At 40.0% G+C, this 17,061-nt stretch overlaps 1 protein-coding gene across 4 annotated transcripts in view; it reads left to right on the forward strand.

Moving 5' to 3' along the window:
* syt7b (synaptotagmin VIIb) overlaps positions 1-17,061 on the forward strand; it is a 120,969-nt gene that overhangs the window by 59,615 nt on the left and 44,293 nt on the right. For all 4 annotated transcript variants that reach the window (XM_034217473.1, XM_034217468.1, XM_034217472.1 and 1 more), the window contains exons 2-4: positions 6,666-6,769; positions 14,280-14,359; positions 16,386-16,526. In XM_034217473.1, the coding sequence (XP_034073364.1) occupies positions 6,666-6,769; positions 14,280-14,359; positions 16,386-16,526 (325 nt within the window). The remainder of the gene's footprint in view (positions 1-6,665; positions 6,770-14,279; positions 14,360-16,385; positions 16,527-17,061) is intronic.

The raw sequence follows: 17,061 nt of genomic DNA on the forward strand, positions 1-17,061 counted from the left end.
CACGCAAATACAAGCCTTTATATTATTAAGGTACAGCGCCACTTTCCGAACCATTGATGAATGCTTGTGTACACAAAAACGGCAGGCAAACCCGTTTTAAATGAGTGTTTCCTGTATGGCGAATACAGCTGCTTTATTTATGTCTGTATGAAGTTGTTGTGAGTGTGGAGGGAGCAGCTACAGGTTAGCTTAGCCTAATCGATCAGTGCACTACGAGGGCCAGTGCTAGACAGTGACCTGTTAACGGGGGGGAGCCCCGCCGGTCATTATCGGCCGATATTCACTCTTAATAGTTTGATCGGTGCTCTCTATAAAGGTCGATCAGGAGAGCTGGATCTGATCGATATGGACATAAACGCGAGTGAAGTATAACCGGACGCGAGAGAGAGATCAGATCAGCTGCTGAGTGAGTCTGCATGATCACCTGATGCTCCGCCCTCTGTTTAGCGAGCTGACCGGACTGCGCAAAATGCGTAAATGAAGTAATCTTACCCTCGTGGGGGTGCGCTCATGTGATTGGCTTAGAATGAAGGAGACATCTGATTGGCTATAGATAGAAAAACTTACAAGTACGAATCGGCTGACAGTCAGGGGAGTCTCAAAAAACCCACACACGAATGCAAAGCGATCCGTGCACAGAAAGCTGTTTGTGTTTGCAGGTTCAGGGGATTTAAACGTGAAACTAATAAGTGAGGATCAAAAATACATATATAAAACTTTTTTCTGTATTTGGATTTTATTTACATGTATATGAAACGGAATACATTTGTGTGTGCATTGAAAAACACAAGTATGGATCCGGAAATACAAGTTTGAATCCTTCTGTGTGCATGTGTGTATTATGAGACTGTTCTGAGCCCATATTCTCAGTCCAATTCGTATCACCTGTGTTTAACTACGAGGGAAATGTGAAATACCGCATCATGTGACATTAGCTAGTATTGCGTTTGCCAATCAAGTCGTTCCCCAATAATCTTTTTACACCTAACAACGCCACACAGAAGAGTGATATTTGTGTGGCACATCTGGCGACTGAGAAAAGGTAAACAATCTGATCTCAGCTGAGTTCAAACAACTACTCAAAATATCAAACTGGAGTGAAGCTAGTAAAAACTTCAGTACACTTTAACGTACAAGTCTATAACAATGATTTATCAGTTGGCTTTTCATCAGTCACCCATCATTATGTTGAGAAAGAGAAATAAACATTACCAATCTCAGTTTAAAATAAACTCTTAGTGAATACCTTCATTAGGAATTCAGTGTTCAATCATTTGTTGTGAAAAGCTGAATAATTTTGAAGACTGCCGTGACTGTGGTGGAGAGAGAGTGCTGCAAGTAGAGAGAAAGAAAGAGAGAAACAGTTTTTAAGGTTATTTTTCTAATGAAAAGTTCTAATCAATTGTCTTATAAATTATATAATTACCACAAGGGAAAGCAATGGCATGTTGGCAAAGAATCTGCAAGTAGGAAGGTGGTCGACAAGAATAACTTAATTAATATGAAAATATAGAGATGGCACACTACTTCCTGTAATTAAATATAAATGTGTGTATGCATTACGTTTAGGGATTCTTAACTTAATGATCTTAGACTTCATGCGGTTACTGTAAAGTACATAACTGAGAGTGAACAAGTACGAGAGAGGGAGAAATTTGAGTGAATGAAGCAGTACTGAAGAGTCTCTTGTTTACACTGGGAGCCATGGGAGGTGCCCAGTGTGATACCAAACACAGCACAGTGGGTGCTGAATCTGGAGGTAATTGAATCCTCATTTATTTAACCTTTCGCGAGCTGACATTACATCATTACAGCAGTAGAGCATGTCAACTACTCTTTATTAATGTTATTATTATTATTATCATTATTTTGTTATCAAGACAAGTTTCATCACAGATCTCAGAGCAGACACGTTATAATTCAGAATCAATAGAGCCATATAGTGGGAACTTTAAACCAACATGTTTGAGACAAGCTGTGGATGAAATCCTATAGGGGCCTCTGATTTTTGAATATCAATCTCAATGACAGCTGAGCAACTGTGATTTGGCTGAAAGTTGTGTCAAAAACTATGAAGTGGACCTTGAGTAGGGATGGGTATCGTTTGAAATTTATCGATTCCGATTTCGATTCCGGTTCTGCTTATCGATTCCGGTTCTTATCGATTCCCCGTTTCGATTCCAAAATTGTAAAATAAAGAGGTCAAACGTTTAGATAACAAAAATATATTTATTCTTAAAAGCTTTAACTGAAATTGTTACTAAAAAAATATACATGCAATACAAATGTATTGCACAATAGCTGTGCTTTATTTTAACTGAGCTATGCCTGTGGCAAGCTATTAACAGGCATTACACTTTGCCTTTTCTTTTTCTTTTTTAGTGTAGTGGAGCCTCACTTCAGAGTGTTTACCGCGACCTATCTTTGGTGTTATGAAGTGACTGAGCTCGTGAAATGTCTACGGGAGGGCGGGGGAGCATCGCTGCGGGGCAACTGTGGACCTCTGTCGCCTGTCAGCGCAATTTATATGATGCAGTTTTAAAAAATGAAGGGCGGTGCCGGCCGTCAGCGTACCGAGCCGGCCGTCAACGGCCCGCTGACGACCGGCCATTCTGTGATTCTCCAGGTCCGCCCTGTATTCCACCGGGTCACCGCAGCACCGCGGTGCAGACGGACCCGCTGGAATACAGGGTCTACCGCGTTTAGGAACCGTTAAGCAGAACCGAAATTGTGTATTTTGTATGGGCACCCGGTACCCGGCATTTTCTTATCGGTTCTCATCTGGAACCGAGTTTCGGTTCCCAACCCTAACCTTGAGTGCTTGTTGTTGTATGTGTAATATGTACTTTTCATTTCATTTCATTTGTATTTGTCCCGCTCATGGTATGCAAAACCAAATGTACAATAATTGCCACAAAACATGACTCTACCATTGAGCGAAAAGGAGCAGGGAGAAGAATAAAATCTTATGTGACCTGCCCCTTTCTAAAAAAAACAAATAAATACAAATAGATGGTCTGCCCTTCATAATAATAATTTTTTTTTTCACAGCCAAACATAACAGTATCTTAGGATACTAAGAGAAACACACAAACAAAAATACTTATTTCCCACTTGACGGTTAACGGAAAGAAACAAAACAACACCAAAACATCACATGTATAAGGAAAAGAACACAATAAAGTTTATACTGAACACAATAACTAACTAAGTTATTATGTAAATTCCGATACAATCTTTGGAAAAAACATCAGTATCTTCATGAACATTTTAATTCATGATCACTGAAGTAGAATCTAAAACCACCAACAAATCAAAGCCCACTGCAGCTAAACTGAAGCAACAGTGATGAGGCTGATGAGTGACATCTAATGTCAGCCATCAGCTGCTCGATTGATCTAGATTACATCTTATTCAGTTCCAACCCAGCTGGGCTAGTGGAGGAGCAGCTTCCTGCAGCCAGATGTCCAGCCTGTCCCCTAGGCCACCCTGCAGGCAGTGGAGGCCACTGTAACTCCAAAGAGAGGGGTTCGTCCCAGGTGGCCGAACCACCTCAGCTGGCTCTCTTTAAAGTGGAGGAGCAGTTGCTCGACACAGAGGTCATTTTGGTTCACTGAGCTCCATGCTCTGTCATGAATTGTTAACATGTATGTGTCCATTTGCTGCTTCGCTTTGGTGTGGAGCTTTGCCATCAAACTGAATGTGCTTGTACTATATTTTATGTACTGTATACGTTCACTACAAATACAGATATGAGTAAGACGCATAGATACCCAGTTATGTAATGTTTCTAATAACATTTTAAAAGTACTTTAAAAGCTCAGGTGCTAGTGGATAATGATAAGTACATGTATGAGGCCAGTTTAATGCAACAGATGTTCATTTTGTGAGAGGGAGTAGTGGATTTTGAGGTTATGAGCTCACTCCTTCGCATTGATCTTTTTCTCAAGATACGCTACATACATATTCCTTGTTAGCAGCTGAGACAAAACAAGTGTTTGTTGTGAATGTTGTTGTAGTAAAGTGAGAGCTGAACCACAGAGCAGGGTTAAAAGATGTGACTCTAAATGAGGTTTCTCTGTAGGAATTGCGGCGTTACTCTTGCAAATATGTTTGGTGAGAGTTTAGTAAGTGCATCTTATCTCTTTGCAATTTGGGAATGTGAATGAGAATCTATTCTACAACTGTGTATTCAGATCTCAAGTGCACCCAGATTACCCCCATATGTACTGTCGATGGAATATCTATGGGACAGAAACTGGGAACATGATCCAAAGAAGGCCAAATGAGGGAGATACAAACTCATTCTTGCAGTTGAATACAACCTAAATTAGGAACCCGCAAAACAATCATGCCGTTAGCTTTATTTGTACCAGCTCAGGCCAGTTTGTCCATCAGGTCTCAATTTAGCCTGCGGGTAAAGGGCCAGTGGGGAGGGACTCTGTCCATGGTGCTGAAATGTAGAGCTATAACTTGTGACTGTTCCAGAAAATATACATTCTCAATTGGATGTTGAGGCTGTAAGATTGTGCAGCTGATTTTTCAGTAACAAATTTGGTTTTATTATAAGTATTATTGCCTAGGATTGGTCGAATTGGTAACTTTAGTTGTTTTCATAATATAGGTCCTGGAGTTCATTTTGAAATGACTTGTGCAACAAACACGTCTCGAGCAGCTAATCTATCACGTTCATGTAACAAAATCTTCAACTTGAACCAATGAACTGAACAGTGACAATCATGACTGCCTTGTTAAACTTTGTTATTACATAATGTTTTATCATTTTTGATTTGCTTGTGGAAAATGATAGTGTCTGGTCGTTTTAAAAGGAAAGTCATTGTTCTTTCCTCCTGCTTTTGTTCTCTCCAGCTGCAGTGTGTATTTCAGCATCTTTAGCTGTGTTTCAACATATATTACTTTCAGTTTTTTCTCTGTGTTGCTCCAAATTGTCAAGGAAACACCCGTGAGATTGAGAACACTTATCTGTAAAGCATTACAACGCTTTTGAAAGTGATGTTACCACAACACCTTCTCTGCTGTCAGACTGAAAGGCTCAGAGCGAGAACAAATTGAACCCTATAATCAAGCCAACACTATATTCTGCCATGTCTAATAACTCACCATTTAAAATAGATACCTGATTTAACGGGCAAATATAATTTAATTTGGGTGAGGCTGGTTGGTAAAGAGGAGCTGACACTTTAATAAGTGGAGGAGTTCAAACGGCTAAATGCAAGGATAAAAACCTTGCATAAATGTAAGCTGGATGAGCCTGTTGGAGACATACAAGGACAGATTCAATATAAGGTTGTACCAGGCAGCCTTGCAACAACAAAATCAATTTCTAAACAGCCCTCCAAGTATATTTATTCAATGCCATGTGCCTCAGGCAGTTCATTTGAAACTTTTATTCAAGTAACCTTCTTCTGATATCCTTTTTTCCCCTTTTTTTTTTAAACTAAAGAACTAAACCGAAGTTGGCACTGATTTTTCCCTCAAGCATTGTTGGGCATTGAATCCCTTAATACTGAAAGTAATCAATACGTTTAAAGTAGGTAGAAATAAAAGTATGGAAAAAAGAGAGATGGGCAGCCAAATGCGACAAACCAGAGAGCCTCCAAGTGAACACTGTTTTAACCCAACTCAATAATGCCCTGTAATAATTGGAATGCTTGCATTGGTGAAACTTGAAAAAGCCCCCTGAGCTTTTAGAAAGGTTTAGTGACCATTTTTTTGTTATTAGTGATGACTTGTAGGAATACTAATGTTACTAAATAATAACAGACACACTTTGTTGAAAAGGTGCATAATGCAGCTGAAAGAGATGTAGAAAGGAAGCTTATAAAATGTGTAGAAAGAAGGTGGATCAGGATGATTAAATTGGCTTAGCTAATGCACTTCCTCTGATGTTGGCACGGAAAGAAACGTATAAATGTTTTACATGCTCAGGCAAAGATGGAAAGTGCAATGAAGGGATAAGGAAAGAATCAGCAGTGGGATAAATGTTTCACGTAGAAAGAGGCTTAGAGAAAAGATCTCCTGTTGTGTTGAGAAAAAGGATGTAGCAGAGTTATGAGCTCAATGTTTGCAGATAGTGTTTTGCCAGCGTGCTTTTGCATTTTGAATGACTTGGCAGACAAGGCGGCTGAAACTGAATGAACAACATTGTTGAGAGGCGGTAATTGAAAGACTTAGAGATGAGGAATAGAAGGCTGTGGAAGAAGTTTTCATCTGTCAAGACGCGAACAGAGTTGCTGAAGGATTTACAAGATAGAAGAGAGAAAACGGAAGCTAGTAATTGCATGGCTTCTGGCCCCATGATATTATCTCTTCCTGACATGTGCGCATCTCCTATTGATACATGCAGGGAACATGAGCATGAAGCAGTTTCAGTGCCTCCATGTCATTTCCCTCCCACTCCCGTTACATTTATCTTTGTGTCTTACTGATGACAGATGCCAAATGACAAGGATGAATGGAGAGGGGAAGGAAGCCACATTACAATGCTTGGTTATGATTATACAGTACGTTCTCCACTGAAACGGGGCGTTTTCTCACACTCCGTATTTATACTCCAACATCGACTTTGAATCTCAGGAGACCCAACAGGGCAAGTGTTATAATAAATGCACTAATACCCTCCTCTCTGTGTCTCTCTCCCTCAGGCTCGGTGTCTCTCAGTGTGTTCCTGGTGTCTGTTGCATCTGTAGTATGTGCCGTTTGGCTGGTGGCTCTATGTGGCGTCTGCACCTGGTGTCAAAGGAAACTGGTAAGTTACACTGCTCATTATTCACTTCTAAATATTGACATTTATTTGAAATGTTTTTAGAAAGTTATTCAAATGAGCCAAGGCCCTGTTGTAAACCACAAGGCATTTGGGAATTTTGCATGACCAAGCTTGTATCTGTTTTGACTGTGATGGACAGGAACAGAAGTATTTCATACAACACAGCTGCAATAAAGAGCAGAGTGAATTTTAATGAATCATTTTTAGCCTAGCTTTTTTCATGTTAACACAAAATTCTTATTCTTTTGTTTTATTGAATCGTTTTTACAAAATAATAACAATATTTTTGATTGACTCGAACTAGTGATAAACAAGCTCAACCCATTATGCAGATGTTTTTTAATTAATATATTTTTGAGTTCACTTTACAAAATTGGGATCTGCATGTATCCCGATGGTCTGTATGTTATATTTAAAACTTTGCCCAAATGTGTTGAAAATTATAAAACATGTGATTTCCATCCGGATCTGTTAGATCAAATAGTTATTAAACATTCAATTTCAGCTTCGGTACTTTGAAGGTTTCGATGCTCAGTGTAACACATTGCAGTTGTGTATAAAAAACGTATTACGGTTCGATACCCAGCCTCATGAGAGCAGAAATAATGGCTCTCATGAAAGCCTTCTTCCTCCACCTTACAATTTATAGTGGAACATATTTCTGAAAACGATTTCATTGAATATGAACCGCAGTTGTGTGGGCAGTCAGGTTTTCTTTTGATGACACTGTGACCTTGAATTGAATATCTACAGTGTGCCATGTGTTATTGTTAAAAAGTGTTTTGCTTTCTTTGCTCTGTGACAAAGGAGCGCAGGAAATGCTTCATGTTTGGCCATGACAGCAAACATGTTCAGAGACCTTAGTGCTCTCTGTAAACATGGCTTTGTGCGCTCTGAGCTTTGTGCATCATGGCTGCTTGCCTCCAGCCTCAAGCGCCATGATAATGATTCATATGCTAATGAGCATCACTCTGAGCTATTGGCTGCTGCTGGAGCAGCTGTAATTTCTCCTATACATTTTGATCTGTTGGCATTTCCCACACTTGGTCCTGCTCTGTTCCCGCTCGCCTCCCTTTGGTCCCGTTCTCTCATCTCTGTCTGTCTCTGGGTTTGAAGAGTCGCCGCAGCACAGCAGTGGATCAACATACATAGGCTGAGAATTAACGGGGCTTTTCAAAAGAAACCGGAAAAGCTAAATGACCTAATTTTCAAGTCTAACTAAAATTCATGCTGCTAGACCTAAAGAGTATGTTAAGTGCTACTTATAATCTAAATAGCTCTCATTGCTTTGAAGTAACAGATCCTCCTGAACCTCTATCAAGCCCATTTCTTATCTATGTTTGCTTTCATGTTATCTATGTCTCCGTCTTTGTTTTTGTGTCACCCTCCTCCTTGTATACCGAATAATCTGGTTTGGATTCATCCTTTTGTCACTTTATCTCTATGTCCTTGTCAGAATGTCACATGTTTTCGTTTTCTACGGTCGTCCCTCTCCTCTCTCCGCTGCCACTGTAGTATTTCCTTTGTGTCCTTGTCTTTTTTTTCCCCTTACATATTTATTATTATTATGTTTTTTGTTTGTTTTGTGTCCTGCACTCCTAAAGCTTGAATAAAATATACACCAACAGGTAACAAAAAGAAGCCCAATGCCAGAAGTGAGAATATCAAAAGGTCGGTAATGAGGAACTAATGATAATTTTTGCCGTGCACGATTATTTTCTTGATTCGTTTAGCCTGTAAAATAGTAAAGAAATGTTCATGACGATTTCCCAACCTTAGCCTGAGCTGGCAGTTTTCATATTGCTTGATTTGTTCTGATTTGCATCTTATTCTGTCCAACCAACAGTGGAAAACCCAAAAATATCAAATGTATTATCACACTACGGGGGCGCTCGGAGAATGTGAGAGTGTGACTCTGACTCCTCTGTTCCCCAACAACAGCAGTAAAACATATTAAAGGTAGGGTAGGTAAGAATGGAGAAACCAGCTGGAGTGCGCTAGAATTTGAAACTACGCAGCCGAAAAAAATCTGCCCCTTCGTTCAGACTTCCTCACAGAGCCCCTCCTCCAACACACACGGACGCGCACATGACCAATGAGGGCACGAGATAAGTTTGTGCACAGGCCCGGCTAAAATAACTGGTCGTACTTTTTACAGCGCTACGGCTTTCACAGATGAATCTTTTTAATGTATTTATTGTTAAAGCATTTAATGTATTCATTGCTATCGGGATGTTAAGAGACAAAAAGTGTTTCTGAAGTGAATTACCTACCCTACCTTTTAAGACTATGTTTTATCTTTGTGAGTAATAAACTTTTATATCAGATATCTGTGTCGGTGCGTGGAAGCTCCTGAATGTGAATCAATGAACATCAACATGGTTAACATCATTTCTTGGAGATAGGCTTCAGTCATGTTTTGTGTGTGTTAGTTAAAGTATTCCTCTGATGAATCACATCAATATGAATAGTATGTTTCCGGACAAAAAAAGAAAAAGATTCATATGAAAGCGCTCGCTCAAGCAGAGGTGAAGCTGTCTGGAACTGATCTCATGCCATTGGTCGTTTCATGGGTGTGGAAGTGGGAGGAGAGTGGGAAGAGGAGGGAAGGGAGAGCAGAGGCAGAAAGGCAAACAGACAGGAGGGCAGGAGGAGAAGGGGATGCTGGTCGCTGTTGAAAATCCAGGTGTGAGATAAATATGATGACAACAGAACCACACCGCTCTGACCCTGTTACAACTCCAGTACATGTCATATGGCATCTTTAAGTTCCTATGGCATCCTCTTATTCTGCACTGTTCAAATCTGCTCTAACCTCTTAATGTTCTCTCACTTGCCCTTCTGCTCCGTCGTCTTACTCCTGCTTATTCCCTGTATCTTCCTTTCTGTTTCTTACATCCACCCACACTCGCTCCACATTGTAACTTCTCCACACTCTCCTCTCCAGCCTCCCTCAAGATATTATGATTCTGTTTAATGATAGATGAGCTGCACTCGATAGCATATTCTTCACTGCTAGAAATCTACCTTCTCCCGAGTCCCTGAATCTAATATTGTTGTGTCCTGACTCCTGTGTGTATGCACTGTACAATATGTGTTTGTTTACATTGTAGTGGTGGAGTATAGGTACAGATTAAGTCAGGCCTAAAGCTTCTCTCTCTTTTTGAAAATGTTTGTGCCGAGCTGGACACACGAGATGTGATATGATAAATAATAGTGTATTGTGGATGCATTATAGAGAGATACAGTAGAATAATAAAGAGGCTACTGTGTGTTGGACACTGAAAGCTGCATTCAGATAAACATTCAGCGTGCTGCTGTGTTTGAAAGCCTCCAGGATGCTTAAAATCCTATTTAGTATTGCATTCATCATCGTGTTTAAAATTCAGCAACACATTTCCAAACTACAAAATGCAAAGAAATCCTCCATCAAATTCTCATAAGAAAGTCAGTCACGTAACGAATAAACATCAGCATCAGAAATAAACATTTGTTTTCCATTTTCAGGAATGCAAGTCTTTTTTAAATTAGAAGGGCAGGAGCTGAAAATGAAGTCGGGAACAAGCACAAAGGGGCTCGTCCGAAAAAAACTCACCAATTGTAGTTAAATGAAACGCCTAAATGAAACTTCTGTCTGTATGTGTTCCTGTTGGTGAAATTAATGATAACCATTTTTAGTTTAAACCTTAACAAACCTTAACAACAGAGGTGGTTGATCAGAAATAAACGAAAATGGAAAATGTGAACAAAGCCTATTTTGAAGCAAAGAAGCAAATATCGCTCGTTGGATATACGCCATGTAAATTAGGACGATTGTCTCTATTAGGAAAACATCTTTGTCATGGGGAACAACTCTGACTATTGACCTGTTTTATCTGTTAAGGTGTTCAAAAACTATAAACTACACCTGATTCCACCCAGAGCATTTTAAACAGATTTAGTTAAACCTCTTGTAAGTGCCTGTCTTTTTGGTTAGGTCAAGGCACCTGTAAAGATCTCATTTATATAACATGGTTTACACTCTTAATTCTATAAGGTGTCATAATGAAGTGACTGTGATTGGTTTTATTCTTTCTCATTAGCAAATCTGAACACAGCGTCAGGTCTGTGAATATTTTCCACTAACATAAATAATGTAAGGAGCAGAAATCCAGTTTAGCAAATGATGATGTCAGTGTCCTTGTTTTGAGACTTACTGTTGTCTCCCACATGGCTGCATAGGTTAGAGCCATCACACAACACCCCGTGTCACCTCAGTTTGAACCCAGTGGCCGCTCAGCTGGGGCTTTAAACAAGCATATTCTCCCTGTAATGGTCTCTCCAGCTTCCTGCAGTCCCAAGACATGCAGGTCAGGTGAACTGAGGACTAAAAATAGCCCGTACGTGTGAATATTAAGCAGTTACAGCATGTGACATGAAACAGATATACTGTAGAAGATGTCACTGCGCACCACAGAGCATTAGTGTTCCTGCCTTAGTGTTCCAGGGGCTAAACCCCCGACATCACAAGAAAAGGTAAACGCTGTTTTGTGAAAAAAAGGGGATAAAAGTGGCTGCACTATAAAATGGCCACCTGTGTCGTGTACACACCAGCAGATACTGGTAGCAGACAGCAGCACAGGAACCTTGTATAAGATCATTAATAAAAAAACAGTGTTTCTTTCTTCTTCTTCTTCTTCGTCTCTTCTTCTTATTCTTCTTCTTCGTCTTCTTCTTGCTTCTCTCTCTGTCTTCTTCATTTCTTCTTCTTCGGCTTCTTCTTCTTCTTCTCTTCTTCTTACTTCTTCTTCTTTCTTCTTCTTCTTCTTCTTCTTCTCTTCTTCTCTTCTTCTTCTTCTTCTTCTTCGGTCCTTTAAATATTCACAATTAACATTTCATGGCAGATTTCATCAATTATTTAGCATCATAATGCCTTCTACTGTCCTTCTTTTGAGCTGTTTGCAAGATCTTATTTGTAGCTGCTTCTGTAGAGTGTGTTGACATCCATTTCCAGGAAGAGTAAAGGGGTTAGATTGATGAACAGAAATGTAACAACAATTGTTTCTCTTCTGCAAGACTTTAAAATAGTGTAAAACTCATTAAAACGTTCCAATACTGTAGTTTGTCTTCCAGGCGCATACTCGGAACAGTCCTTGACTATTTTGCAGTTTTCTTAATAACTAATATGGAGGAGTCATTAAAAGTACTGCATATTTTTGTCAAAATATGGCATATGGGATTAGATTAAAACTCAGTCAAGTTGATGATAATTATCTGCAGCAACAGATGGTAATGTAGCTGAGCTCTCCAAACATTATCAAGTCCAAAGTGAGGTTTCCTAGAATATGATTAAAACTTAAATTGACAACACTTTGAGAAAATGAACTGTCTTTTCAATAGAGTGGTGCAGGAACAAGTCCTAAAACCCGGAAGTGAGTTAGCATTTTACCACTACCGGTTCCCTCGTCTCAGAGCCAATGGGATTTCTCCATAGATTTTGGAAAATAGCTGGAAATAAGGTCTGTGGTTGACAAAAATGTAAGAGACGGATCACGTTTTGTTTTATGACATTAAATACATCAGCAGTGACCCCACTGGTGATTTCTGAAGAGTTTACGTGTCTGAAAAACGATGGTTGTTAACAAGTGGCTGAATAGGACTACAGAAGTTGTCGAGGCCGTTGTACGTCATTACGCCGAACACGTAAACACTCCCGCTAAGTTTGTTTTCCCTGTTCTGCTTGAAAGCAAGTACCTGCGCTCTTGCAAACTGTTAAAACAAACACTTCAACTTGTACAATTTTTAATGTGTATTTTTGAATATCGATCGTTGGCGTGACGTTGAAGTCGTGCGACCTTGCTGTAGTTCGTTTATAGCATAACATTAGCATTTTGCTTCTGGCGATTAGATTTATGATAAAAAGATTAGGGTAGACATGTGGATAGTATCCGGCTGAACAAGACTTGCATTTATCAAACAGGTTCGTTTTCCACAGATCTTATTTTTTACAATATTCCAAAATCATATGGAGAAATCACATTGCTTTTTTGTCGAGGGAACCCATGCGCAGCTTATTTCCGCGTCGGCTACACAAATACATCATCCCTGCACCACTCTATTTAGTAGTTTTAACGGCATATGTGCTCTTTATGTCCTTGTTGCCTGGCTGAGGTTACCATGGAACATATTATGTAAGAGTAGAGGGTCTCTGTGACTCAGCTGAAGAGAGCTCGGTGTTATCACCCTCAAGAGTAGAATAAATGTAGAGTTCAATAAAACGTAAAGCTCAATAACTGTAACTGTATATTGCTCTGCTGAAAGCACTATCCGTTATGTGGTAACACTGCACAGAGTGAGTCAAATAGGCTGTATACCAGACTGCAAAAGCAATTAATACAATTTACATGCTTCCTATTTCCTCTTCCAAATGACCCTGTTCCTCAGGTTCAGAGTTTGGTATTGTCTGCTTTGGAGAGAATAATATCTGTAAAGTTATCTATATCTTGTTCGGTGTGTTTTAGTTTTACTATCGTGGCCACGGCATTGTGATATGTAGTTCAGTGTACGATTTGACCCGTTAATAACAACAGCGCAGTACTACCCTATAGATGGATGTATCGTACATGAAGGCTGGGTCATTCCTGCAATTCTGCACCCCGCAGTAATTATGTTGAAATCGTGTTTTTCACTGTGATGGAGAGCAACAATTGTTGTAAGCAGAAAATGTGCAGTTGAGAGATTGCTTTGGTGTATGTGTTATACTGAAAAGAAGAAGACTGCCTCTTCTACTTCTTTAATGAGGTCTACACAATCTCCTGCGGCATAGGAGACTTATAGGAGAAAACACAAGCAGCCCAAGCTCACCAAACACTGTTCTTTTGGCCTTAAAGGTGCATCACTGTAGCTGCTTTAGTACTGAAATGTAGTTACATTTTTTAGGAGTACAACAGCTGCAGGGATGTAGCTACAGCATCTCTAGGAACTGTAGCTATGCTTTAACCCCCAAAGCATAAATATTAATATAACTCCAGCCTTAACAGTGGTAATACCCGATTTAATGGCAGCTTTTTTCCAACCATTGCAACAAGGAGGGCTCTACATTTCATTGAATTTAACACATATTTAGTTTTGTATGTCTTTGACATTTACATTTTCATTACATTTATACAAATCCTGCTTGGATACAGTTTGTATCACAGAGTATTACTGTGTCTGATGTACGGCCTAGATGGTGCATTGTGTAAAAAGCATGTACATTTTCATTGTTCATGTGTGAAGACCTCTTTGTTTCATCTCATTGAAGTTAAGTGGTCCCTCGTCATGATTTGATCCTCAGAAGCAGGCCCTGGCATCAGACCAATGGCTGCTCTTCCCTCGTTTATCATATTTTTACAACATGTCTTGGACCTGATGCTGTTCCAAAGCCTCTGTAATGTGCACTTCACTTACAAAAATGCTTTGGTAAACGATCAAACCGTGGCTCTGTCTCTGTCTGCCTCTTGTTTTTCCGCAGGGGAAGAGGAATAAGCCTGGGGTGGAGGCCGCCAGTTCTCCAGATTCTGTGAGAGGTCGAGGGGAAAATAAAGCCATCAAGTAGGTGTCAGATGGTTTGGATGGAAGCATATGGAAATCATCTACAATGTGGTGATAGTATCGCATTTTAACAGCCGGTTTTGATTGGAAAGCTAATCTTGTATCCACCCCCTTACACGGTCTGAAATGTCCGCCGTGAAATGATGCCCTCAAGACATTGTTAAAAATGTCTCATTTATCAAAGGAGTTGAATACATTCTCTTCAGAAAACAGTTGAAAAGGTTACTCGTATATTCTGTTTATATAACTCAAACACTGGATTGTAGATAAATAAGCTAATCTTCTCCACAGCATTTATTTTTATTCAATTGGAAATATACAAGCATAACTGAAAATCACAAAGAACAATAGTCTTATCTAAAACTGTAACTTAAACACATCTAATTTAAGAAATTAATTCACAACGCTGTCTTTTTGAGATGAGTGGTTAAAGGGGACCTATTATGCAAAATGCACTTTTGTACGTCTTTTATACATGAATATGTGTCCCCGGTGTTCCAGGGAACTCACCAAGTGTCAGAAAACACAACCCTCTCTCTTTTCCTCCATACCCAAATCTCAAAAAAGGGGCTGCAACGGATCTGATACAGACTGATCCAGATTTGAATTATTTTCTACGCCACAGAAGGGGTGCTCCGCCTATATGGCCAACTCTCCACCTATCAGGGGAATGTGGAGTTGGGCCACGGCCGGCCATTGCCACTCGAAAGCGCTGGACACGCTGTAGTACATATGCCAGGCCTGTAAGTGGCGCTGTAGTCTGCCACAAAAGCAGCGAAGAAGACTTCCCGCGCATGGTTGCCATGGTTGCCCTTCTGTTTATTCTCCGCTGTGGCTCTTTTTCTCCCTCCCTGAGGCAAGCGTTTGCTCCTGCTGCTGTAATTCATTGCAATCCCTCCCTCGCTGTAATTCTCTCCGGTAGTCCACCAGCAGATGACAAACACCCACCTCTCCGCCTCTTCCAAGGAACGAGGGGACCGTGCGGCAGAGTTTCAGTTAGATTTTTTTCCGCCGGTCAACATGTCCGTTAAAGTTTAAATCTTCCGGACAAAATTTGAAAGTGCCGGTAAAAAGGTCTTCTTTGTTATTTATTGAGCTTTAAAACAAATGAATAATGACTCTATATAATCATATATAAGAATAAAACACGGAGCACGGAGATCTCTTTTTGTCCCCTTCTTCTCCCTGCTGCAGCCTAGCAGCTGATCTCAAAGCATGCTCCCCTTTCCTGCAGGGGGGCGTGGTCAGCTGCAGCTCACATAATCAGCCCCCTGCAAAAACAGGGCTGGAAAGAGCAAATAGAGCAAAATGAGGGATGGCTAAAATGCAGGATCTGTTTGGTATTTTGAAAAAAAAACTATATTTATATACTTTATATAGGTATGGCCCTACAATATATTGTTCAAATATAGCATGACAGGTCACCTTTAAGTGAAATGTTATTGTCATTATTTAAATTAGATGTGCTGAAGAGTGTTCATTTAAGGACAAACATTACAATTTGTCAGTCATTTGTTACTTTTTTACTTTCTGTTTAAAAAACGTTTGACCTCAGCTCATATGCAATTCATGTTTTTTTCATTTACCTGTTGTTTTTTCTCCATAATGACTTTTCTGTGTCCTCTGGTTCATTTGTTTCCTCGTCTATGACATAGTGATTAACCTGTAGGTCAATTCTTCTTTCTAAATTAAAGTGGTATTATTTTCCATGCTGTAAGAGTTTGGCCGAGCAGAACAGACTGATCTTAAACCTTCCATCTATCCCGTGGAACCGTTCAAGCTATATATGATTAGACTCACCTTATATTCATCAGTATCTATGTTTAGAGAACTGTGCCCTGTTTTAGAATTGAACTTTATAGACATTGACATTATTACATTTTCCTATCTATTAAGATAATCCCTTTAGATTTATGAGACAGTGTTATAACTTTTTGCTCTTTTTATGATTTCTTTTTCTCAGCACTCTTTTCATCTGTCGTGTTTTCTTTATAACTTTATTTGATTGCTTCCTCTCTTTTTCCAGCCACAATGACATGGACAGAGACTTTTGGAATAACAATGACAGCAGCAACGTGCAACAGAGGTGGAGCTCCTACCCGCCCAAGGAGTTCCTCTTAAACATGTCTCCCTATGCCCCCTGCGGAGACCCTCGCCTCACGCCCAAGTGAGTCTCAGTCATGGCTGGTAAGGGACCCCTCAATCTGGGCAGGGCTGTAATGAACAGGGGCTTGTGTGCACTTGTGGAAAACTCCCACAAAGCTATATAACCAGTTAACATAAAACAATCAGGCAATATTGGCACAGAAGAATATGTGTTTTGCTCACAAAAAAAACAAATTGATTCAGATACTTGTGTTTTGACAAATCAAAGGCAAAGGTTGATCAACATATCACTTTGAGCAGTGAAAAGGCCACATTAAATACCCTTAAGGGGGGCAGACATCCTCTTTTTGTAACACTGTCTGGCCACATGTCTCTTAACCGAAGTCTCCTCTCATCCCTGGTAATCCTCATGTGTTGCTTTCAGGCGTGTCGGCAGCGTGGAGGTGTTTAGTATGCACTGCTGGCCATGCAGCGCCATCCCTCAATATTGCTGTGATTCCTAGGGCTGCCCTAACATTGACAGAAATGACAACCATTTTCTAAAGGATCTGTCTGCTGACAGCTGTATCAACTTAATGGATATATCCTAAAACAGG

Source organism: Gymnodraco acuticeps, unplaced genomic scaffold (assembly GCF_902827175.1).
Source record: "Gymnodraco acuticeps unplaced genomic scaffold, fGymAcu1.1, whole genome shotgun sequence".
Classification (NCBI taxonomy): Eukaryota; Metazoa; Chordata; class Actinopteri; order Perciformes; family Bathydraconidae; genus Gymnodraco; species Gymnodraco acuticeps.